Raw genomic sequence first — 26,780 nt, 5'->3', positions numbered from 1 at the left:
TACATTTACATTGAATTAAAAAAAAAAAATCAACACTATTTTCTAAGAGTGTCTAAAAACTAGTTACTAGTAACTAGTAAAACTAGCAAGAAAGCAGAGAAGTTGAAACAGCTAAAAGGCTAAATGGTTAAAACAAACCGCTAACAATTAGGCATCACTTTTACTCTTAAATAAATGATAAATGGCTAAAATAGATGGCTAAAAGCAACAAATAAACAGTTGAACTATCTAACAATAAATGTAATGGGTCAGGGTGAAACTAGATAGCTAGCTAATAATCATTAGCTTAAAGTATAGGATAGCTAAATAGCTAAAATAGTAGCTAAAAACAAATTGATATAGCCAACAGTTAAAATACCCATACTAAATGTTTGAAATAAATGTTGATGAAGAAGTTTGTGAGTTTATCTGATTGGACAAATGACAAAGATTCAACAAACCTCAGTAGTTTCAGACATGTAGTTTTATTTTCAGGTATCTTGTGTCATACCTCCCATACATCCTAAACAATAAACAATAAGCATGTAATCTGCCATCGCTTATATAATTTGGATACTATATTATATGCCTTTGTATTTAGAGTAACTTCTTAACGTTCATGGAAATATGAAAGTTACTGTTGAACTGGACCACAACCACAGTCCTATATAGAGGTCTGTCACTTTCAGTAAAATATAAAACCCACTTGATAGATTACACAGTGAGGAAGTTTGGACATATTTAGAATATAGTACACCTTATCAAGGGATTTAGTGTATAAGAACATTTCCTATTCAAAATCCTGAGGGAAATCGGTTAAGTAGTATTTAATAATTTAAGTCTGATATGAAAATAATAGCACCATCCAAAATATTCTGGAGGAAAGTTTCCTCTCTCTCTCTGAGGCACAATCTGACTGCTCCTGCTCCCCCTCTGCACCCAAATCTGTTAATGATCTCTTTGCATTCAGTTCTAAGTGGGAGCAGGCATCTTGCATGGCCTAGGGCAGTGTTACATGCCGTCACACACTCCAGACGGGACTGCTTAACTGCGGTCTGTAGCACACAGGCATGGGGCTGAGGAATGTGCATTCACTGGAGGGGGGTTGGGACAAAGGAGAGAGGGCAAGCACAGCAGCGCCTCTCTCCACTCGTCACGGGTCTCCATATTTAGAGCACAATGAACGTCTCGAATGAAGGCAGTCGATCACTTTGATTCCCTTTACTGGGGCCAAACCTCTGGCTCAACACTGTACATATGTGCTTTAGTGGCATTCATGGCATGTGCACCGATAATTAGAGGAGGGAGCCAATCTAAAATGGGATTGGGTGTGCACTCATCTAATCATGTAACAGAGGTCACTCACATTTGGTAAGATCTGTTGAAGTCTATATAACTGACACCCAAGTGAAGCAGATTCAACGGCACATAATTTTACAAAAAAAGTTTATTATCTTTTAAAATGTTTGTACACTCGGTATGACAATGTGCTTACACAATACTTACAGTAGAGTAGGGTGAAACTTACTTTGTACATAGAAAAAAATAGACAAAAAAAACAAAATCGTGAAAATCTTCTCCACCACTGAAATAAAACAGAGGGCTGCGAGTCAGTGGGGTCCTAAGTTTGACAGACTTATGTGGGGAACTGCATCAGGAGGGCTGAGCTGGTGGGGATGGGCGGGCTCACTGTGCTCCCTGACACGACACTCCTGCGTACAGCTTTGGTAATTTTGTACACATTATTTACACTTTCAATCATGAAATGATAGTCCTTTTACAAAGTGTCTGCTTATTTAAACATTCCCAAAACTATTCTTCAATATATTCACATATAAAGCAATGTACATAAGTTGGAACTTTATTTAATGCAATTTCATAGGCTGCAACAAACTTGTGACCTAATACTAATGAACCTACCTTGATACCGTAAAAATCTTGGAAATTAATGAGTGACAGTTTGTGGAGCAATGCCAACCTAAATGTCTCTAAATGTCTCACTGGGACATATAAATGATTTAAAAAAAAAGAATCAGAACACACGTTTAGAAACTGTTAAAATGCCAATGCTACAACCTTCATTTTCAGCAAGAAGAGGAAAAAGGGCAGAACAGGCCGGAGTAGGGGTTGGACAAGAAATGGGAAAAATGGATACACAGCTAAACAGCACATCTAACATAGCATTCAAACCCTGCTCCCGTTATTATACATAAATTGATAAAAAACATGTAAATATTGATGACTAACCCCACTGCCAACCTGCTGGTTATTGGCTGATCCCCAAGTCTATTGTGAGTAAAACTCATCCCCGTTAAGGGCATATTACTTGAAGCTGGAGACATGTAAAATGTAGGAATTTCATGGGATTCCACGCTTACCTCACCCTACATCATGCACTCATAAAACAACAGAGGCTCCAAATGTCTTGTGGTTAAGAAAGGCAGGGTTTGAGTAGTGGAAGCTTGGACCTCCACAGCCCAGTTAAAAGCAGCACCAGATACAGAGTCAGTGGCAGGGAGATGAAGCGTGCACAAGTAAAAGGAAGTATTTGGGGGGGGGTCTGGACTGTTCTGTCATTGATACATTTTTAACAGTGGACAGTAACAAAAAAAACTTTGATAAATATGATACCAAAAACTGATTCCACTGAGTAATCCTCATTCAGGGCTAGAAGAGTTTAAAAAGTGGAATTGAGGTGATCATCTCGGGAACATTTAAGAGCAACAAATGAAAAAGAAAATTTCTTAAAATCAAACAGTCTGTGAAAACATCAGTATCTGTAGCACCCCTCAGTGTCATCTTTTGAGAGCACTGCACCCACTGCACCTGGAGTTTCGAGAAGATTGGATTCCTCAGCGATCCATCCGGGGGGCCCGGAGAGCTTCTTGGCCAGCAGTGCAATTCTTAGTCATAAATACGTGTAAGAAACTACTTCACGGTTCAGACTGGCCAGTACATACATGAAGGAGTGAATGGAAAGGCAGATCTGTGCTTCTCCTGTGTTAGCGCAGAGCAAGTGTAACATCTGTGACCTCTGAGGCTAGTACACCTCTGTGTCCTCCTTGGGCCTGTACACGGAGCCAAATCTCTGCATGTACTTCTTGATGTACTCCTTGGTCTTGTGCTTCACATTCTCATTACACTCAAGGTCCTCAGGATTGGTGCAAGCTTTCAACTCCTTATTCATAACTCCATGAGTTAGCTGGAAGAGTGGGCAGAGGAAAGAGTTAGAAATGTTTCTTGTCACCAGACCTCAGTAAATTATATAATTACAATGTATATCTAAGTTGTGGTACAGTGGTTGGATGGTTAATTCTCTTTTAGGAACTCTGCCCTTTATAATTTCAAACAATAAAACGCAATCTCTAAATGAGGGAAGCCCAGCTCGTCTTTCTGTTTATTGTGCCCATGGCCTCAGAGTCCTGGTATGTCCGAGTGGCACTCAGTGCAAGCCACTCCCTACATACACAACCCATGGACCCACCGGGAACCATGGAAAAACAGAATGCTGCCCTTTGAAGAAACATTGGTTGAAAATAGCTTTTTGAAAGGAATGAGTAAAACAAAAGAGAGGGAGATAATAGTTTACATGTAGTCTCTTCCAGAGGCACAATACAAAAGCACTTGGCTGGAGACAAAATCGTGGGAGCTCAACTATTTAGTTCTGGTTTGAGGGAAACTTTTAAAACTTTTCCTTTTAAGTAAAAAAGCCGTCCAATGCTCTCATTGTGCTTTGACCACCTCGAGGCCAAGGAAAGGTTCACAGCCTCTCAGCATTAGTCGAAGTTGTAACTGTATATGGAAACATCTTATTATTTAATGTTACCTTTCTAGCCAGGTGTTTGAAGTCTTCTGTGTTGCTGATGCGTCCAAGTTTGCAGTCTGGCTTCCGATAAGGATTTAGACATTGCACTATGAATTGGGACATCTGAGTAACACACACACACACACACACACACATATGTAAAAACGAATTAAAACTTGCATGGATATCTGGAAGAGGTTGAGAAAACGGCAACATCTGGAGTTAAATAAAATTGCTCCAAACATTGTATACAAAGACTCACCTCTTTGCGAAATGTCTCTTTACTCTTTTTAGCCAGCTCACTGGAAGTGTCTGCTTCAGCTGTCTTTGTGGAGAACTGTAACAACATAACAGAGGAGACAGATATGATTAAAATCCTTGTTTGCAAACAAATATCACTTGCTTCAGATTAAAATCTTGGATTTGCAAAAAAGAACTCCCATCCCAATTGACTTCTTTCATCAATTTGTCAGACTTTTTCTTAGCTATAGTGGAAGACAGTATTACCATGTCATACTGGCATAATCCAGCAGAGTAATTTACTTAAATTTAAATCACAAGTGAGGCCCCACCTGTGGATCAACTCAATCAAACATGACATCTGGCTGCAAAACAGTAGCTGTCAAGGTCAGTAGGGCATCAAACAGCACCTGCTCAGCAGCTACTTGACATGAAGCAGGGATATCCTGCCAGGGTGCTGCCTCTCTGGCGCAAGCTTCAACAACAAAGGCAAGCAGGCAACAGCTGACTGCCTATACCCACAACAAAGTGGCAAGGATCACACACAAACACACATAGTGCCAGGGCTAGGAATCCAGAAACAGTGAAATCGGACGCTTTACAAGTGCAGAGCATGTGCCATAGTTTCAAGTGCTGGACATGTACACCACCTCGGTCTAAACGCATGCTGGCAAATGGTCCATGAACTTGTAGCTGTTCTTGGCGGAAAACGTTCGCCATGTCAGTTTTTGATGCTTTTTTCCCCCAACTCCGTTACATCTTTTAAAAAGAGACAAAAGGGGCACCTTGGTCATTGGACTATAATACAAAAAAAACGCAAATGAATGCTTGGTCTTCCAGATGGTTTCCATTATCCTCAAAGTCAGGATAAAAATGAAGAGGGAAAACAAACGAGTCAGAGGAAGAAGAGATGAGCTGAGCCACCCCTCCCCTTACAGCCTTGAGGCTAAGGGACAAACAGATGAGCAGGGGCTGGGGCGAGAGGATTGTCTCTTCAAATATTTGTTTCCATGCAGATTCTGATGAAGCCATTTTACAAGGAGGAGTCATCGGCGAGGTCATAACACTCAATAAATATGGCGTTGTGCTGCTTTTTTCCCTGCTTCAGACACAGCTGAAAGTAATCACTAGTGCAGCATCTTCAGTTACCTCAAGGAACAAACTCTATAATCATGTTTTGCATCAAAGCGCAAACCTTCTGGGAATCAAATGAGAAAGTGAAGAGGATACTTCCTCATTGTCAATGAAGAAACATAAATTTTCCTTTTCACTATGTAGCTATTATCCAGAAGACAAAAAGGTTTAGTGCAGTACTAAAAATATTTTACAATTCACAACACACAAACACAACCACTGCTAAAAGCTCACCTTGGAAGGATTCTCATCATAGGTGGGCGTTCCCAGGTCCATCTCAGATTCATGGTCCACACTAGTGTTGTCACTACTTCCTTCCCAGGTTGGAGGGTCCCACTGTGTTTGCCTAGTGCTCAGACAGAAGTCATGTCAGACAGAAATCCATGTAGGGGGTTTCATAAACTTACACATCACAGACACACAGCAATACCAACCTTGTGACAATATGGTAGTAGTAGATCTTGCCTTCAGGGTCCCGGGCCACTTTCCAGTTGGGAGGTAGGATGATAGTTTTGGGTTTGGGGGGAGAGGGAGGAGGCAGATCTATCACATTATTGGCTACAATCAGCTCCTAGAGGAGAATAAATAGAAAATAAGTATTAGCAGCAAACCCCCCCCCCTCCTGCCAACAATAGTTTAAAGTCATACATAATTGCATTTCAATTATTATTTACAAATACAGCCCATGGAGCCATTTTGTTTAGTGACATCTAAAAAGTCACTTTGTCATTGTATGAGACAGGTCTTGGACACATTAGCTCTAAGGAGTCGCAGAATTTAGATGTATACTACCCCCTTGTGGCCACACATGCGGCATAGTCCAGATTTCTGAAAATCTGAGAGATCCTCAGAAGTTGGGATTTAGGGGGCTTTCACACCTACCTCGTTTGGACCGGACCAAACAGACGAAATTTGGTCCGATGAAAAGAGGTAGTCTCAGTCCGGATCAAACAACAATGGTTCGGTTCGTTTCTGGTGTGAAAGTATTTTTTGGATGGTTCAGAGTTTCAGACTATTTACAGGAAGTTTGGTGGTTGACGTGTAAACCGGAAACAAGCAAATGGATGGAGAAATTGCATTGAAATAAGGACACGATTATAAATCTCCCGTGACAGATCATCTTTTTAAACCAACGCCCACTATAGAAGCACACTGCCACATACATCTTTGGTTTTTCCTGAAACGGAGGTGCAGAAGGATTGCTTGCTGTCTTCTTTAATTGCGAATTTGAACTAGCCTCCAGTATAGTTGGTGCTGCAGATAGCCATAGCCATAATAATGATATAGTGGCAAATATGAAAATGTTAATTTTTTATTAATTCAGTCTTGTCAAAGAAACCCGCTGAACTGTTTAACGGCAGGGTTTTTCCGTGCTCGGAATGGGCCTTTGGTGAGTGACTTTGCACAACAGTAAGAATGATGGGTACGTGTTCAGTAAAGGCAATGACCGAAATCTATACATTTTCTTGTTATTTCTGACCATTTGATAAACAAAATATTATAACATTATATAGAAACCATAATGTTCATATAATAATATATTTACAGGTTACACTTTATTTGGATGATCAGCCTACAGATCAGTTTATTAGTAGAGATTTAGCTGTTTCACAAATAAAACCATTTTCTGATATTAGCCTACAACACTGTGGTTAAGGTTTGATTAGTGCTAATGTTTGTAAAGTCATAATTTCAGATAATAGTACAGGCTACTATAGTTTACCATTAGTAGCCTAATATTAATTCCAGTTGGATAAAACAGTAGTTTCTGTGGGTTGTTTTCAGTCACTAAATAATTGTGCAAGAAAAATGCTCTACATGGTGGTCAGTCTCATTTGTTTATGCAAATTAACTTGTCAGAAATAAAAAAAAAACAACAACTGTGCATACAGAACAACAAGTTAAACATTTCTAACGTTCGCTGCAGTGCCTCAACCTTTTTTTAATGTCTCGCCTCCTCCAGGCTGTGATTGGTTGGTTAACGAAAAGTTACTTTGGCGAGCCACTATACACAGGGCTGCATGAAAGGATCCCGATCTTCCTGCGGAGATTAGCAGGCAGGCGTCACGTAGTGCCCAGAAAACCTGATGAGGGGAAGACTAAAATGTAAAAGTGACAGTACCGGTGAATACCGACGCACTTGAAGAACAAACGGATTTTATTTCGTGTGAAATAACAGGAAGTCATTAGCGCGAACTTCGTAGCGGACCGTTTAGGCGCAATTAAACCAACGCAGCAGCTGGTTTATTAATCCAGCGCCAGCTGCATGTGTAAAGTACAGTGGCTGTGGATGAGGAGACACCTCTCCTCTCATCCACAGCTGCTGAAGTCAAGACGTTGTATTTAAGTTTATGTTCTGCTTGCTCAACAGTTGTTTGATAAATGGCTATTAAAACACATTCAGAGAGGATTTGAAAGGTTGTTTTTTTGCGCTGAGGATTTTCCTTTGGCGGTCGCTAAAACCTCTTTGGGGGGGCGCCAAAAATTTCTCTCACCCATTTTTCAAGTGAGAAAAACTATTGGAACATGTGACTGACAGATGTTTTTTGTTGCCCAGCTGTTGCCTTTTAGGTTGATTGTCCAAACATTAAATAGCTCTGCATGACTAGTCCAAGTTTTCATCCTTGGTTCAACCTATAAAGACTGCATTTCCTGTTAAAGAGGATAAAACCAACATGAAGACCAGAGAGCTGTCTATGGGAGAAAAGCAAGCCATTGTCAAGCTGAGAAAAGAAGGAAAATCGACCAGAGCCAGTGGACAAACGTTGGGTATTGCAAGCACAACAATTTGGAATGTCCTGAAAACGAAAGAAACTACTGGTGTACTGAGCAACAGACGTCAACTTGTCTGTTGCTCAGTACATAGTACATAGTACTAGTAGTAGTAGTTGATGACAGAAATATCGTGAGAGCTGTGAAGAAAACCCCCAAAACATCAGTAAGCGACATCACCAACGACCTCCACATTGCAGGGGTGAAGGTATCACAATTCACTGTTCAAAGAAGACTCAGAGAGCAGAAATATAGAGGCCACACCACAAGATGCAAACCACTCAGCAGGAAGAATCGGAAGGCCAGACTGAAATTTGCAAAGAAGTACAGAGATGAGCCGTAAAAGTTCTGAAACACAATCTTATGGACTGATGAGACCAAGATTAATCTCTACCAAAGTGATGGAAAGGCCAAAGTGTGGAGAAAGAAAGAAACTGCTTATGATCTGAAGCATACAATCTGTGAAGCATGGTGGAGGTAATGTCATGGCTTGGCCGTGCATGGCTGCTTCTGGAACAGGCTCATTAATATTTATTGATGATGTAACTGATGATGGTAGCAGCAGAATGAATTCAGAAGTGGACAGAAACATTTTGTCTGCCAATTTACGGAGAAATGCATTGAAACTAATCGAGAGGAAGTTTATCATGCAGCAGGACAATGACCCAAAGCACACTGCCAACAAAACAAATTACTTCATCAGGGGAAAAAAGTGGAAGGTTTTAGACTGGCCAAGTCAATAATCAGCTGACCTTAACCCAATAGAGCATGCATTTCACCTCCTTAAGAGGGGAGAAACACCCCGAAAGAAACAAGAACTGAAAGAAGCTGAGGTAAAAGCCTGGAATAGCATCACAAATGAAGAAAGCAACAGTTTGGGTCACAGGCTTGAGGCAGTTATTGCAAGCAAGGGTTATACCACCAAATATTAAATTATTAGTTATATTAAGTTATTTACTTTAAGATTATTTGTTCCATTACTTTTGCTCACCTAAGAATGCTGTGGTCTAATACAAACGGTGATATGTCCTAAGTTGTTTAACACATCTAGATGTGAATACCAGGAAATAAAAGCTAAAATTCTGAACTCTCATCTCATACTCATCTTTTGATCTTAAACCCAGATGTCTTCGGTGAACAACAAAAACAAAGGAATTTGCCTTACCGTTTCAAAACTTTTAGAGGGGACAGGACGCAAGTGTGTCATTTAAAGTCCTTTAGTGCGGTCGCAGAATTGCAGTGTGAAACCAAACTAAAACTAACCGAATGTATCAAAACATGAACTTTGGTTCAGACCTTGGTGCAGACTTTCAGGTGTGAAAGCCCCCTTAAACTGCCTGATAAGCTGTCGCGTCCTTCAAAACCATCTTTAATGTGACCTCAGGCTGCTCAAAAATACAAACTCCATCCAATTAAATAATCACAACACATAAACATTTTGAAAGTAACACCAACCTTCTGTCCCTCCTTTCAAACCAAACCACCTTTCTTTCCTAAATAATATCCATAGTGTGTGTGTGAGGTTGTGAGTTATCTGTCAATGTGTTATGTTTTGCCCCATCATGTGTGTACCTGCTGGACAGTTTGGGATGTGACGATGGTGGTGACTGTGCCTCCCTGCTGCACCACCACTCCCTGCTGATGACCGGGATACACAGGCTGGCTATGCAGGTAGCTGGCTGTGGGTTCAGTGTACGCCTTCAGAGACACAAAGTACAATCCAGACATTCAGAAATCAGTTAGTGTGTGATCAGCATGTGCTGCAATGGGCCGTAGTGTTCAATGATGAATTATTACACCATAGTGGATTAATGATTTGCACCAATGCACAAGTGGAGATGGAAGTCGTCCCCCCCCCCCCACTGTATTTGATTATTTTTACTGTATTCAGTGATTCTTCATTTCTTATGATTTGATAATGGTAATAAAACTGCAAAAGAGCAGAAAATTAGATATTCAACAGTGAGAGCAATTAGAAAAGCTAACCAGATAATAGAGCAGGGGTCAGCAAATAAGTCTGGCATTGGGCCAAATTTTTCCAAGCCGTTATATGGTGGGCCAGAACAAACCATATGAATTCATGTGCGCGTTTAGCTCAGTTGGTGCAGTGCAGGACTCACGACGGGTAGGTTGTGAGATTGATTCCTTCTTATTGCGGATATTTTTTTCTCCCTTGTTAAACAAATTGAATAAAAGGACACTTTTGCACATGCTTACATAAAGCAGGTGCTGCAGTGCGTGAGCGTTCCAGCGTTTGATCCGCATTCATAAACCTATGGGCATTTATTTTCATTTCCCTGAGAAAATTCAGGGCAATCCAATCATACGTTTACTGACGGCTTTTTCAGAGGTGTGTCAAGCAGGCCAGAGACTCTTTTGAATTTCCTTCAGAACTCTTCAAAAGTAAAAGCTCTTAATAAACTCGACATGAAGCATTGCTGCAATAAACGCTCTTGCGCTTTTATTTTAGAGGTACAATCACTTAAGAGGAAGTGCTTGTGTGAGTAACTGTTGCTGTCATGACAGATCTATTTCAGCACCAGCCGTTATCACCGCTTCTGGCCGACCACTGTCATAGAGGATATAATCACCCTACCTGTATGACCGGAGTGTTGGCCTGAGGGTAGGCGGTGGGGATGCTGTATATAGTTTGGCACGGCTGGCCCTGGTAATAGATAGCCGTCTGTGTCTGAGCCTGTGCTGGGGCTGGGGCATACTGCTGTGCAGGCTGTGTCTGCACAGTCACTGCCTGTTGAGTAGTGGGATCCCAGACAGTGGTGTAGCTCTGCTGGCCCTGTAACGCAGGGGCCGCCTGGGCAGGTACAGAGAGGACAGCCACACCTGCGTCCTGGGTTGCTACAATTGGCTGGGCATACTGCTGAGGGTTGCCAGTGGTGAGGTTGGCGGTGGTGATGTGCTGAGAGAGATTAGAGACTGGAGTAGCCTGGGAAGTGGAGGATGGAGAGGTCAGTCCCATGTCTGAGATAAGACGCTGGGGAGGTGTCTGTTCATAGTTCATGGTGGGCTCAACCGCAGGGGTAGGTAGCAGTACTTTGCCGGCATTGGGGTTGGAGGGATCCACAAAGGTCTGGATGGGATATCCAGGAGGGTACGTGATGAAGCCAGGACTGGAGGCATAGGCCAGAGCAGGGTCATAAGCCATAGTTTGAAGCTGCTGCTGCTGCTGTTGTTGCAGCTGTTGTTGTTTCTGGGCTTCCCGCTGAGCAACCTCCTGCTCAAACAGCTTTCTGCGCTCCTCTGTGGAGAGCTTGTTGCGCTCTTTGCCACCAGTTCCCCTTGGTGTCTTGTTGCTGTTAGACTGGTCAAACCTAAAAAATCCAAAGAACAAGATCACAGTCCAATGCCAAAACTTTACTACGAAAACAGCTGAACAAAGATTGCACTTCACTTGGAAGAATCTCTCGACAGTGTTCCCACAATCACAAGAATTCTCACCGTTCTTCAGTGCGTCGGCTGCTCCTCTCGTAGGACGATGGTGGCGGAGAAGCAGAGCGTCTCCTTCGTCTCTCAGTGCTGCGTGGAGTTTTGTCAGAGACTCGATCACGATCTCTTTCTCTGTCTCTGTCCCTGTCCCTGTCTCTGTCTCTGTCCCTGTCCCTGTCCCTGTCCCAGTCACGGTCCCTGTCCCTGTCCCTGTCCCTGTCATAATCTCGGTCTCTATCGCGTTCCCTCTCCTTCTCTCGCTCCCTTTCACGTTCTCGGCTACCAGATGTGGTGCGTGGCGTCAAGGCTGTGTCCCGATCTCGGCTGCGATCTGTGAGAAAATCAAATTAGTCATTAGTCATCCAGTAAAAAAAAAATAAAATCTGGGCCAAAAACCAGCATTAGACTAAACTTACCATTTGCTTCCTTTTCCACCTGACTCTTCTTGGGTATTCTGTATACCTCCTGAAAGGACAAGGACAAGTTCAAACTTCATAAAACAATAGAACACAAACAGATAACTAACAGAAAAGGGATAATACTTCACATTTCTATGAATGTTTAATAATTATATCTGCCTTTTAAGGGGACTATTTGAGCTCACCTTCAGATCCTTCCAGCTTTCCAGAAGCCTGGCAGCCATGCCACTAATGTCCAAAGCACTGAGTTGGGGCTCCTGACTCCTCTCGCTCTCCACATCTGAGACACCTTCCTCTTCATCCTGAGAAGGAGTTCCTATCACGGATGGGTCCACAGGGGTTGCTGTGACCTCAGAAGGCATACTGACCTCTGGGGTCTCAGAGCTTGGGGCTGCATCAGTCGTAGATTCATCAGGTTGCGTCTCACTGCCAGGAGGTTTCTCATCCTCTTGTGTCTCTGCCTGGGCTTCCATATTTTCTGAAGGCTGCTCAGGTGGCAGATCAGCAACCTCTATTTGGATAGGCTGACTCTCCGGCTCGAGAACTTTATCGGTGGGCTGATCTCCCTCTTGTTCCGTCTTTTCTGTCACTGCCTGACTGGTCTGCTCCTCTTGGCTCTCCTGTTCTTCACTAGGCTCTTTTAGCCCCTCAAGTTCATCTGTCGGACCCTCACTGGTGTCCTCTTTCACTTCAATTTCCTTCTCCAAATCCAACTCCATTTTTTCTTTAACCTCCTCAGTTTGAGTCTCTTCCCGTTTTTCCACTTTCACTGACTCTTCCACCGTTCCTTTCGTTGGCTCTGCAGCATCACACGCTGGGTCTGCCTTCAACTGTTTGCCGTCAGGAAGTTCTGCATGTGAGGATTCATCTTCTTCCTCATCATCGTCCTCCTCCTCTTCCTCCTTCCCATCAGATGCTTTGCTCGTGTCAGAGAGTGCGCTGTCCAGACTGTTTTCACTGATGATTTTAAGGCGGCGGTAAACAGCAGGTTTGGCGGTGTCACCATCCAATTCTGGTCCCAGTTTGGTGGAGGAACCATCAGGAGTGTTGAGGGGTGTTTGAGCACGGGAAGTGTTCTCACTAGAGTACCCATCCATCTCAACAGGCTGAGGGAGAGTTTTTGTTTGGGCCCATCGCTGAATAAAGGTCAGGACTCTGCTCTCCTCCAACATGTTCTTAGTAGAGATAGGCAGCACAGCCAAGGTCTTCATAATCTGTAAATAGAATGGATTATCAGTGATCAAACGGCAAATGGCTGTGTATATGACCATACAGGCTAAGAGGATTTTAAAATTCTTAGTTACTTCAGTGGAATGTGACACAATTATGAATTGTATATGAATTATGAATGTTTTAATTTAAGTGTTGTTACCTCTAACTGCAGTTTGGTGTTATTGGCGCTGTTGCCTTTAGCTTCAGAAAGCTCCACCATGAAGATCCACAGCAAAGACAATCCATGATGGTCCAGGAACTGCTTCAGGCATGACGGATTTTGAGTATCCTGTGCAACACAAACATATATTACATACTGCAAATGATAAAAAATATCAACAACATGAACGAGGCAGCAACTACTCAGTCTTCAGGGCTCGACAATAACTGTGGCCCGATGGCCCGGGGCCAGTAAAACATAACGACGGGACAGTTGAACTAGCAACTCACTGGCCCAATTGGACCAGTGCAAAAACATAAATATTTAAAAAAAACAACAACAAAAAAACCCAAACTCAACATCCTGCTGTTTTGCAGCTCTTGGCACGCACCGATATCCAGTCCAGAGTTGTAGTTATGTGACGAGAGGTTGTCAAATATTATTTCTCTAATCTCAATCATGCGGCAACCTCTGGGTCGAAAGTGAAACCATGCAGACGGAACTTAAAGCTGCATTCTCTCTAACGGCAGCAGGGGGCGAGTTCCATTAGAAATAATGGTAAAATTACCTAAGTAAACACTTTTAAATGAGCTTATGGTCTCAGTCGCTAGTTTCACGTCTTCTTCAACACAGCATGATGTTCATTTAGTATAAAATGGTCCTATTTAGGGGAAAATAGACAATAGGGACTACCTTGTGATTGACAGGTCGCTACCATGGCAACCCGTTCATCAGGATAGAGGCGACTGTGTCCGCTGCGCTGTGTACATTTTTCATAAATGGTTGTCAGCAGGAGAGCACGTCATGTTTGAGTCTGTTAGTGTGTTTTGTTTTAAAAGTAAATTGTTTTGTTAACCTTTTTATTTTTTATAAATTTAACTGTGATTAGATTTTTGTTCAGTTTTTTTATATCCAGGATGTATTTAATAAACGATTAAAGATGTTTGGAAGGAGGGACAGTAAAAATTGTCTTCGGGAAAGTAAGTTTCAAACCCACTGGCCCGGTGGGGCCAGTTGCAAAAAAGTTTAACATTGAGCCCTGGTCTTACTTGTATGAGCTTGAGGCAGATGAGTTTCTGCTCCATCGTTTCCACTCGGACCATTAGCCTGCAGAGAGACACCACCTGTTTCTCATCATACAGGCCTTCTCCATTCTCCAATAAGGCCTCCAGCTCCTCATCAACCTGAGGGAGGACAAAGTGATGTCAACGTCAAAAATAAAATAAAAAATCTTGGAGAAACTTGTGTAAAAAAATAAAAATAAAAATTGATCGTATGCCAATTTCAGCTTATTCATTATGTTAATGTGATCGAAATGTAACAACGTTAACATTACTGCCAGCCAGGTGTAAACCAATGTCAAGACACATTTCAAATATGACTGAAAGAACTGACCGTGGTGAGAGCACTCTTTCGGCTGCGGTCTTTCTTCATCTTCCCTCCAGCCGCCCGAACACTAACTCTGTTCTCCCCACCCAGGAAGCCTCTGCAGCTGGGCGCTCCACAGAAGCATTTCTGTGCTTCTTTGCTGTAGATAAAAATGAAACAAAGGGGAAATCACCATGGTTAAACCATCAGTTATACACATAAATAACCACTCTTCATGAACATATTCAACTATATATTATTGGGGGGGGGGGGGGGGGGAGTAAAAGTACCCGTATCTCTGGAACTGGTAATCAAATGTCAGTTCTGTTCCTGCAGAGACAGCCTTGGTGGTGAAGAACCCAACTCTAAGCTGTCCATTGACAGTCCACTGGAATATGATAAAAGTCATCATCAGGCTGGTCAGCTTTCAGTAAGTTAACTTGAAAGAGTATTATTAAAGTGCTTTATTTTGCCACTGTACCTTTTGGGTCTCACAGTTGGGCTCGCAGCTATGGTTCATAAACCGAGAGCAATTACCCTTCAGTGTTGCATCAATGATCTGAAGAGACATAACGCAATGTCAAGTATTTGTGCCAGCCACTATACCTGAAATATTAAACCAAATTGCAGTCTTAAGATAAAACAGTAATTGTAATGTGTTGCATCATTGCTTACCTCATTATTCTTTAGAGACATGAAGTAGTAGTGGATGTTCTTATTGCGTGCATATTCTTTGACCCTTGTTTTGAACTCCTTGTGGTCCAATACCTCCCCGCAATATTCCAGCACAAAGGTGTTTCTGTGACCGCAATAAAAACAATCACGTGACAATCATCTTGCCTACATTTTCAACCACAACATTTAAGAACATAACTGCCATACAAAGCTCTGATTAAGGTGGTATATTAGCTTTATGTCTGTTTCCACAATGTAGATGATACCATCCTTACAAATGACTATACTGTAACATTACTTTTTTTAATGCACAAAGTTTGAAACAACAACAAAAACAACTTTACTGTGTAATCCAATAGAGCAGCCCCACAATATGAATTAATTTTAATGTTAAATTCTAGAAGGAGATTTCAAAATATTGTACTAAAAGCTTTTAAGAGGTTTACGGAGTCAAGTCTTTAGCTGCCCGTAGTCCCCAACCCTTGTCTTCTGTGAGGATAACGTCAAAGTCTGCATGTTGTTTCATCTGAAAGCGTCGATTAGAGCAGTAGGCTCCATTCAGGCACCGTGAAGAGCTGAAAAAAATAAAAATGTTAACATGAATGTCAACAGGCTCCTACACATTTTTGATTGCACTTTACATTATTTACTAACACTTTCTTTTTTATGGGCTTAACTTTGTTAGTTGGATTTGCAAACAGAATGATTTATACAGACTCTTATCCAACTCTTAGGTACACGATGTTATTAGATTTCCTGATGCTAAAGTAGTAAGGTAAAGTAAATTTGTCAGGGTGCAGAAAATGAGATAAAAAAGTATTTGAACCTTTTAAAAAAGCTGAGTTCTTATATATTGCCTAGGGGTGACCCCGAATAGTCAAAGATCCAAAGATATAATAATAATAATAAACTAGGATTAAACCATTTTTGCTATATGGGGGTGCTCAAGGTCTGATTTTACATAGAACTACCCGTTTTCTCCCAATAATTTAATATACGTCCTATTATGATGTAAATATCAACATATAATACTGTAAATAAACATGTGAAAACAAAGAAGCTTTTAAGAAATCTTTTAAAATGTGTGTGAATAAATCCACAATTGTAACCCTAACCCTTAAGGGCGTCAGTGGCGTAGTATGTGTGTGGGGTAGAAGAGGGAGACTAGTAGGGCTGGACCCGAATATTCGACCGTTGGGTACACATTTGATTTTCAATTTTGAGATTCGATTATTGAGGTTTTTTTTCGTGCGCCTGACCTCCGCTGACAGCAGTGAACGTAACACTCCAGTTCACATCAAAGGGAAAACTAAATTAAGCCCTCCACTGTGTGGGAGCACTTTAAACGGAGTGATGACAGCAGTAGTGTGGCAGTTTTGCCGTTTATTAATTTTACAATTGCTTAATTTCATTACAGATCAAAACATCAAAAAAATTTCCTACATTTTAAAATTAAACAGTAGCAAAATTGTAGGCTGGAAACAAACAAACAACAACATAATGAACATTTAGTCGCTATAACAAAAGTTAAAAGTGAAGCTTCGAAGCTCCAAAAATTACATTCGGGCCAGCCCTAGAGACTAGACCCGGGAGGAACCGTGTGTATGCAATTGTCAGCAAGTCAGCGGACACAACTCTGCACAAGAGTGGTAAATGGCAGGTGAGCAGAGCAGAGAGAAAAGGGTCAACAATAGGCCTCAGTTTAGCTGGAAATGTGCAGTGTAAGTTTCACTGACTAATGAACAGAGACTGCAGCTTTGCAGCTTCTCGAGATTAAAGCGGAGCTACCTTGTGTAAACACCCCTGACATACACAGATTCAACTATAGGCAATTCTTGATAATTCTTATTCGACAATGTAAATCCTAAATCGGGGACAGCTCTAATATAGTCACAGCTTCACCTGTAATAATTAACTTACCACTCAATCATCAGCAGCCGGTTTAAACAGTCCTCCCCGCATGCTAATACTCCCCTTGAACGTTCCTCTCTGGGCAGCACTGGGCACTCACATTGCATTCTTTTGATATCTCGATGAGATTTGCTTTTCTTTCTGCAGAAAACATTAAAAAGATTTCAAAGCTCAAGCCTGAAAGTACTTAAATGTTCTATTATTTATTTTTTTGTACAAACAAAACATTTGTTTTGTTAATTAGACTGGACAACACCTTACCTCTCAGTCAGGTACAGGTTCTCCTCAATCAAGTCAAAGTAAGGGGGCATCTTCTTAGACTTGGAAGACTCTCTCCATTTATGGGCATCTTGAAAGTCTTGCAGAGTGAGCGTTGGACGTTGCACCTCAGCTTTGACTTGAGTTTCCTTAGAGATGTCAGTCTCTCCCTGACGCTCCCGCTTGCCTGCCGGCCCAGCTTCGGCCTCATTGTCAGAGTCTGACTCAATCTCTGGACGCCTTTTCTTGGGAGGGCCCCGGCCTCTGTGGGGTCTAAAACTGTCTTCTCTAGGGGGGTCTGGCACAGCAGGGCCCCTGCTGTTGCTGCTTATTTCATGACCTTGTACAAAGCTTGATGAGCCAGGAGTGTTAGGTCCACTGCATTCAACAGCTGTTTTACGAAGATTAGATAGTTTATGCCCACTGTAGTCGTCATGGTCATTAGTTAGGGAGTCAGGATGGATTTCGCCTGCAGGATCCTGATAATGCTCATGCACATGGAGGTAGGGGTTTCTGTTAGTCTGCATGTTTGGGGATTGGTGGTTCCAGGAGGCATTACTCTGCACATGCTCCTGTTCCTTGGGAGAGATTTCTGTCAGTTTAGTGTTGGGTAACTGTGGCCCATGACTGCTATCAGGCTGCTGGTATGTACTACTGGGTTGTTCTGGTTGCGAAAAATCCCAACCCAGGCTGAATCCGTTCTTGTCATTGATATTGTCAGCACTGGAGAAATCATCGTGTTGGTAATGGGAGTAAATCCTTTCACCTCTGCTGCTTAGATTATGCTGTTGCTGCCCTTGCTCACACTGTCGGGAATTATCAAGGCTGGAGGCAGGATCTGTAGTACTTCCATGGGCACCGATATGACCAGCCATGTAAAGCTGGGCACAGATGGAGCTGGAACCCTCAGAGTGACTGGTGCTATCAATCATATTACTCTGGGACTGACACAACATAATGCTTTCAGATGAATCATTTACACTACATGGACCACTGGTCTCCACGCATGCAGTGGAAGGACTCCCCTGCTTTTGTTTTGGGACTTCACTGATATTCACGTTAGCTGCTACATTAGCATTCTGCAGTTCTGAACTATTCATTGCTGTGCATGGAGAAGCTCCTGTGTCCTGTGTATCCATTGTTAGGGAAGAATTCTTTGGCACCACCACCACAGAGTGCAATCGTTTTATAGCCTCGCCGCAATCAGAGTCGTACTCAGAGTTATCACTATCACTGGCCTCACTCTGTCCTCCGAATGCATTCTGATTGAGTGATGTTGTCTTACTCAGTTTGCTATCATGAGCACTGTCCTTGGATTTTTCTTCATGACCATTCCAACTATGCATTTTTGCAGCTTTATCGACCTGTGATGCATCATTTTGAGCAACACTCAGTTTTAAGTCACAGGGGTTAATAAAAGTGCTCGCCTGTGAAGGCTCACTTTGGTCTTTGTAGTTATCAGTCATGGACGTGCTCTCTGAGCCAACTTCTTGCATTGACATCTCAGTCCACTTTGCCAATTTGGAATGTTTTTCAGGTTCTTGCTGAATAGTATTGTTAATGTCAGAGTTACTGTCTGTCTGGTTACTGTCTTTAGAAAACTCTATTTTTTTGACAGATATCACTTTTTTAACAGCAGGCTTACTCTCTACACAAAGTATCCTCTGCGAATGATCACTCTCTGAGGTGTCCTGCCCAACAATATCCCATCGGGACTTTTTGGTAGTACTGCTGCTCTTTGTCACAGTATCTGTATTTTGTTGTTCAAGTGTAAGCGGATTCTTAGATTCAAGACATGATGAATCAGATTTGAGCAGCACACTTGTGCCACACTGCTTGTCAACTGTCGGACCTTTATTCGGCTCAACAATCTCTGGTTTAGTGTTCTGCTGGACATCATGTGTGACAGATACATCTGCTGTATAAAGTAAGGACATTGGCCCTGGTGCACAGTCCACAACTTTCTTGTCCTGGATGCACATTATACTATCATTACTACTGCATGAATATAAGACAGCTGCATTTGAGTTCACATGTGGTCGGTTATTACAAGAAAGGCTATCCTTCACATTGGTCAAGTTTTCCAGGGCGGAATTTACATGCTTTAAGCTTTCACTTGAGGTTATAGCTGAGGCATTTTCATTCTCAACTTCAACACCTGACTTTGTTTCTTTTGATTTCTTGGACGACGATTCTTGCAGACTCTTATCAGTGCATGAGACAATCTCCTTAAAATCCTGATTATCATTTCCAACTTGTTGGTTATCAGATTTTTCTTTTTCACACAATTCTGTGTTGTTTGCACGTGATGGTGCCTTGCCGGGGCTGTGAAATAAGTCATTTGATTCTCCATCATGTCCACTAGTTTTCACAGATCTAGAAGGCTGCTTCGAGGCTGGCCTACTGGTTTTCTTTTGGGAGTTTTTACAGTTCTCCTCTGAGCCAAAGCTTTTGTCAGAGGTCTGTGATTTTCCCTTATGATCTGCCTCAGAGTCACTAGAGCTGCCTTTTTGGCGTTTTTCATATGTTTGACAGTGAGTATGCATACTGGAAGAAGAAGATTTGTGATGGGAGCTAGATTTATGGTAACTGGAGTCCTGATCAGGTGAGCATTTGCGCTGGGAATCAGAGTCTGATAGTCGCTTTGAAGTCCTTTCAGACTTTGAAGATTGTGTTCTTTTATCCAACTCTGAGGAGTGAGGAGAATCTGCAGATTTAGAGGCCTTTTCAGATTTTGAGTAGGAAGATGATTTTGACTCTTTATATGAGGTTGCATGGGTAGATGACCTGCTGGAGTCACTTGTCCTCGTCCTTGTCTTCCTATGGTCATCCTCAGAGTCAGAACTGTCCCGAGTTCTGTCGGTGCGAGAACGAGAACGTCTTCTCTCTCTGCGTGGAGAACTCCTGTGTGATCGCCGATCAGAATCATGATAGTATGACCTTTCAGAGCGGCATCCTCTGTCACCTCGAGATCTCTCTGACCGAGAGTGAGATGAACTTGTTCGAGACCCTCTTGATCTAGACCGTGATCTAGACCTGGACCTTCTACGATCTTTGTCTGATCGAGATGAGCGTAAAGATGTGTGTCTAGAATCACGGTCTGATTTGGAGTAACTAGAAGACCTTTCATGATTCTCTGACCGCTTACAGGAACTTTTTTCCTTTTCCTCCACGTGTGAACCCGAGGAAGACTTTTTTATCTCTTTGTTTCTGCTGTCAGAGTTCGTTTTACTTTTGGAGTCAACAGATTTGCGACTGGAAGACATCTGGACTGAATCTCCATCAGATTCTGAGCCAGGGGCTGCACTATTAGTTTGGGACCTGGTTTTCCTTTTGTATACCTTACTGTCCTGCTCAGCACTACTGGAACTCTCTCTGTCTTTTCCTGAGGAAGCCGCTGGCTTCTTGAGGCTAGGGGTTACCCTTGTCTCAGAGTCTTCAATGTACGTATTCTCAGAGGGGCAGACACTGACGACACTCTGAGGCTGGGGTATTGGGAATTCAGTTACACTCTTCCTTGTTGATTTCGGCAGAATCTGCAATTCAGAGGATTGGGGTTCCTCTGGCACAACAGGTGTTGGCTTCTTTTCAGTCACAGAGACACTAAGAATTTGCTTCTTAAAATGCATCTTTGCTAAGTCCGTTTTCAGTTTAGTGGCTGAGGAGATTTGTGTTTCAGACAGTGTGTCTGCTATTGATGTTGGCACCATTGGTGTCTGCTTTTGCTCAGTTTTGCTGTCGGTATCCTGCCCGCCTTTGTCTGAGGTGGACTGTGACGAGGCAGGGAGAGGTTCAGCGACAGACTTGTCAGGGCTGGCGGGGATGAAGAACAGGCTCTGCAGTGGCTTCTTGGTCGGTGCAAAGCTGAAGGACACTTTCTGACGACCCTGATCCTCTAGGTTGACCTTCATCTTGGTCCCTTTAGGCAGGAGATGGTTGGATAGCATGACTCTGGGAGACAAGCTTTTGATTAGAGCTGCCTTGGATAGGCCCTCCACCTTCACCTAAAATTAAAGAGAGACCACAAATAAGGCTGTAACCGGAGTACTGTGAGAATCATGAGACATTCCTGTTGTATCATAACAAAGGTTGCTTAAATGCTGATGAAAACAGATAGTAACAATCACTGATTTTGTTTAGTTAAGACTTACCGAGGCACCACTCCCCTCCTCTCTGTGGTTACATTAGAACATCATGGGAACAAAAGAGAAGAAAGAGAAATCAATTTACACAGTTCATGCAGCACAACATATAACTACTTTAAGACAATCAGGAGGGATATGAATATATGAACATGTCCCTGAACATACTGTGTGTGCTCCTAATTGTTAATGACTTCAAAGCACAACATCTGTTGTCCAGTCTACAACAGCGTTAGGTGTACTCTTTCCACTGCCTTCTGTAATTTGTATGTTTTCCAAAATCGTGAAGTTAAAAAGACCTGTTTTACTATTACTAAGCATTGTTGAGATTTATCTCCATGTTTAAGTATAGAAAATACTCATAATACAGAGAGCATTTTTGAATTTCATCTAAACAACGGTTGTCATTTACAAATAGTAGTGAGTGACAAGAAATCGAGATGAATGGCTAACATGTGACAAAACTCCTAGGATACATCCCAGTGCTTTGCAGTCATATCATAGTATCTAGCCTACATGCTCACGTTGGTGCAGTGAAGAACAGACAGTGACAGGAATTAATGGATTTAAATGGCAGGTAAATGGCAGGAAATCCTCATGTGCCAGTCAGGTATATTGGCCCACTGACTACACATATTACTAGAGTTTCCACTATCTTTTACACGGAGAACTAACCATTGGAATAGCTAAAAGAAGGGAATGGCCGGCCACAGTTAAACAAAATCAATTAAAAAGGTGTAATTTATTTATTTAAACAGAAGAATAAAAGTATAGTGCCTTTTCATTATGAACTTACGATCCATCCATAATCCATAGATGAGCTCCAAGCGTTTCAAACTGTGCCATATCATGCAGTGGAAATTAAGCACTTGAGGGCAAATTTGGCTAGGAGCACATTTTCTTGGTCTCCCACTCAACAGATAGCTGTATGTAATATGCCAATATCCACACAAGTAATAATTGAATTATCAACTTCAGCTTCATTTTTACTAGAGCTCAGTTTCAAATAATGTATAAGTGAGAATACTGGATATCTAAAAGATATTTGGTATTTAACCCAAGCTGGATGTGGATTCCTTTAGAGAAATATCCCCTCAGAATATGATCTGGTGCACCCATAGAAAACCCATGCAAACATGAAAGGCGCATGCAAGCTACGCACAGGACTGCTATTCAGCCCCAGGATGTGTCTCTTATTTTGAGGCTACAGTGCTAAACAAGAACCACTATGCAGAAAAAGACAACTACAGACCTCTGTAGATAATCAAATATGGGTCCAATGAGCCTCCACAGTAATAGCCTAGCTTGCAAAGGCTGGACTAAGTCCCTACCAAAAATGTACATTGCACTATAGATGGTGTGCTTCACTTTGTCACATGATACAATCCCTTCAACACCACTGAGACACCAAACAAAGCCATTAGGGCTTATAAAGTAAAGGCCATATGAAACTAATATGATCTGTATGATAGACTAAAATATATTTTTGCATACGCATGCATGTGTATATATACAATTATGTACGCTAAAAAGGAAAACCCGGCATACAAGAGCCAAGATACCTGCTCAATCACAAGGACTTCAACTAGTATTCTTTTCTGTGGACATGACTGTAAAAGTATTTTGACATTATTATATGTTTAACTTTAGAAAATGATGTAGTTAGTCAACATTACACATCCTTTAAGAAAATATTGCATCATCCTTCATCTCTTCTCTTAAGTCTTCAGCAGTGGAAGCCTCTACAGTCTGGATTCTGCATATTTACATTTGCCAAACTGCTGAATGTGGTCAAAGGTTAGGGTTATGGACTTGGATCTTTCTATTGTTAGGTTCCATCACTCTTTAAAGAGAACACTGAAACGTCTGTGTTGATGGGATGAACATGGGTTTAAATTTTTTTGTGATTCTGTGATAAATTCTGCTCTATCCATTTCAGATTTATTCTAACCCCTAAACCTAAGTAAGCAGACCGTAAATACACCAAAACAAACTGTAAACAAAATGTAGAGTATATTTAGATGATCTGTGAAGGTCCATAAACAAGGGTGATCCGTGAAGGTTTAAACCAGGGTTAAAACAACCTTAGCAACTAATAACCTGACCAACTCACATTGAATAGCTTGACCATCTACATTGCTGAGACTAGCAACTGGTTATCAATTAAAAAAAAAAAACAAATGAAGCAAAAAAAAAAAAAACAAAATCACCCACAAACACAGAGATTTAAGTATTCATACAAAAAAAGAACAATTGGGTTTTTGTACGTCCTTTTGTCCTATTAAAAGTGTCTGTGTTTTCCTTAGGGTTGGCTCAATATGGGTGCAGGGAAACAACTGGGTCATTCAATCCTTTAGGATTTCATTTTTTCCTTTTTCTCTGTGACCTTCAAAATGAGACACTTCTGCAATGACATTCTGTTATATAGACAGAGCTATAACAAGCAGCAACAAATCAAGTGATTAATGGACTGGACCCACTAGTCTACGAAATGCACCCTTTTAGTTTAACATCGCAGAAATATTTTTTACACCAAATGTCTTCCTAACTGTAGTGCACAACTGTTTCATGTTTCAGTTAGCAAACAAAAAAAAAGTGAACATAACATCCAATACAAAGGCTTATGGTCATCCATTGCTCCAATACTGTGACATAAAACTAACTGATAACATTTCTTTCCTACTAATAATGTAGTGATTTTGTTCATCAAGGAGAATTAAAGTACACATCTTTACTTCACTAGGCTACTGTATACTCTATATGTGGCAAAAGTGCACAAATCCCTATCTATATGCTGGCCAGTCACAAATAACAACATAAATAGATAAAAATAAGTGAAGACAAAATGTTATCAGACTCCTACATTTAAAGAAAAATAGCCAAACACCTTTTGCAGACGACAGTCTTGTATTTACAATTGTTAGTTGTGTTTAAGAGGACTTAGCATGACCTTGAAATCAACATGTTTCACAGTAAATTGGTGCCAGAAAGATCTAAACAGACTGCACCCAAAACAAAATACAACTTGGTAACCATACAAAAATGATTCCCAAATTCATATCAAAATACTCTAAGCAAGACAACAGTGAGTTGCATTTTGTGCTGTCTAATACCTGATTTCTGACTTGAGCAGAGTGTCCATTGAGAAACTCGTCTAGGATTAGAAGGCCTGAAGAGGCTGCTGGCCAAGAATAATCCAAATCAGAGAAATGACACCTCCAAAGTGACGCCACACCTGACAAAAAGAAAGATAGGGTTGCAATGAACTGAGTCTTGCCCACAACGGCTTACAGCTATTCTGTCAGGAACTTTTTTAATTTTGACATCATTGACATCTGATAAAAGTCCTACAAATGCTGAAATTCAACTTTTTCCTTTGACATATTAAATATAGTGTTAAATAGTGGGTCTGGCTTGTGCAAAACAAATTGTATGTACACCACTTCAAAAAATACGTGGTGTCACATGCTTTGAACCATTGAGCCGAATTCTACAGGCATCCCTTCCTGATATTCCTGTTATCTATCGTTGCCAGTTGCACGTCTTAATATTTACTGTGTAATGAGACAAAGACTCCCCTTTTCTCAGTTTGGTGGGCTGTTAATCTCTACTGCTGCCGCTTTAGATGGATCACGGCAACCGCATAAATAAAAGGTTACGTTCACCTATGTTATAAATAGTGCTATCATGGTCGAAGATAGATGAAAAACATGGATGTAGGACGAGTAGAGAACATGCATCTCATCATTAAACATGTAAAGCGCAAGCTAATGGCTTGCAGAAAACGAAGCATATCTGCAGAATAAGGATTTATATAAAACAACACGTCGACACTCTTGTGAAAACCGGTTTGAAGCAAATTAGTAAACTAACTAAAGCCTGGCCTGAGCGGGAGGATTGAATGCAGCCAAACATGGCCTTTAAAAGGATGATTACCCACTATGACAACGAGTAGAGGATGTGTTGAAAACATATCAATTAAGTGACATACTTTATCAAGATTTGCTAACCAGTCACACTACACATTTTATATAATTAGTAAACAGGCAGGTATTGTCACATTAATTTAGCTATTCGACTGTGGCGCTGGTTTATAAAACAGATCAGAACCAGCTAAGCTAACTTGGGGAAGCGAAAAAGAGCTTCCGAAGGCCATCTTTAAAGATAGCGTTAGCTCGTGTTGTGCTATGTGTATATCATGTTGTTAATGTTGAGTACTGCACAATTTTCTGCTAGGAAATGCCATCAATATCAAGTGTAACTGGTATTATCCCAGTTAGAGGAAAACAATCAATGTTTGTGTCTATAAACGAAGACAGCTAACTAGCCAAGGAACTCTACTAGCAGCAACAGCTAACGCTAGCTGGGTCAACTTAGCTAACTCTCGCACTGTAACTAGCAGGCTAACGTTACTGTTGTTAACTTGTGTTTTACTTGTCGATCTTTGATCTGTCACGAATGTGTTAAGTCATAATGACTATGGGTTTCTCAACTTGTAGGGAACTCGTAACTTTTGTAATTAAATGAATTAACAGGAAGGCTTTGATATACATTTCCGTTGTAGGATATAATGGACCCGTGTACTAGAGTCTCGGCACCCGGCTTTCCTAGCATGCTAGCTAGTGTTTTGTCTTACTTGTGTGTTAGGAAGATGGTTAAACCACAGTTAACGTAATGCTAAGTAAAAATCATCGGTTCACGAGGTACTCACTTTACGAAGTGCTTAAGGTCACACGGTTCCCCCATCTTCGAAATCGCCTGTAATCGGCCCTTTGTAAAACATCAAGCAACAATGTATGCCGACGTCAAATCCATACGGAGCTGTCGGAAATGATCGTCGGCTCAGAAGCTCTGCTACTGCTGCGCCCCAGCTTCAGCCTGGGTGAATGTTGGTACTATCGAGCTAGCATGAGCTCACATAGTTAGCCAAGAGTTGGACGAGAGATCGAGAACACACATGATCACGAAAGCCAAGCCACAGACCGTGTCTTCATTTGGTCAAGCTATAAAGTTACAATAAGACTGGCGACCCGATCTCCTTAAAGGATAATGAACATGTCTTTGGAATACCTTTTTATTCCACACACTGACTCTCACAGTGTCTCTCTGGCTGTAGCTGCTGTGTTCAACAGCATCACATGATGTGGGAGAATAGCTGGCGCGAACCCTGGAGCGCACTGCAACCACCGAAATAAACAAATGAGACTACAGAAAAACTGAAAGCCCCAGTTCTATTATGTTTAATAAGCAACGAAACAGCG

At 41.5% G+C, this 26,780-nt stretch overlaps 1 protein-coding gene across 3 annotated transcripts; it reads right to left on the bottom strand.

Annotated features, from left to right (window-relative positions):
• Nucleotides 1-1,408: 1,408 nt before the first annotated feature.
• Nucleotides 1,409-26,702, bottom strand: setd2 (SET domain containing 2, histone lysine methyltransferase). 3 transcript variants are annotated; one of them, XM_038711600.1, is made up of 22 exons: nucleotides 26,231-26,701; nucleotides 24,633-24,754; nucleotides 21,529-21,550; nucleotides 17,381-21,381; nucleotides 17,129-17,260; nucleotides 15,655-15,783; nucleotides 15,209-15,332; nucleotides 15,015-15,092; nucleotides 14,824-14,921; nucleotides 14,561-14,693; nucleotides 14,215-14,349; nucleotides 13,166-13,294; nucleotides 11,979-13,007; nucleotides 11,791-11,839; nucleotides 11,387-11,705; nucleotides 10,527-11,259; nucleotides 9,503-9,628; nucleotides 5,593-5,729; nucleotides 5,393-5,504; nucleotides 4,047-4,121; nucleotides 3,806-3,907; nucleotides 1,409-3,181 (listed from the first exon to the last, which is right to left on the bottom strand). In XM_038711600.1, exons 2-22 carry the CDS (start codon nucleotides 24,659-24,661, stop codon nucleotides 3,020-3,022), a joined length of 7,854 nt encoding a protein of 2,617 aa, XP_038567528.1. In that variant the 5' UTR covers nucleotides 24,662-24,754; nucleotides 26,231-26,701; the 3' UTR covers nucleotides 1,409-3,019. The 3 variants fall into 3 exon arrangements, with proteins under 3 accessions (XP_038567528.1, XP_038567529.1, XP_038567527.1); XM_038711601.1 differs by having other exon boundaries at nucleotides 26,590-26,692; XM_038711599.1 differs by lacking the exon at nucleotides 24,633-24,754 and having other exon boundaries at nucleotides 26,231-26,702.
• Nucleotides 26,703-26,780: the final 78 nt, after the last annotated feature.

This window comes from Micropterus salmoides, unplaced genomic scaffold, assembly GCF_014851395.1.
Source record: "Micropterus salmoides isolate LMB-PRFRI ecotype aquatic unplaced genomic scaffold, ASM1485139v1 Ms_hic_scaffold_11, whole genome shotgun sequence".
Taxonomy (NCBI): Eukaryota; Metazoa; Chordata; class Actinopteri; order Centrarchiformes; family Centrarchidae; genus Micropterus; species Micropterus salmoides.
Note: the sequence above shows the minus strand (reverse complement) of the source record. Positions and strands in the feature narration are given on the sequence as shown.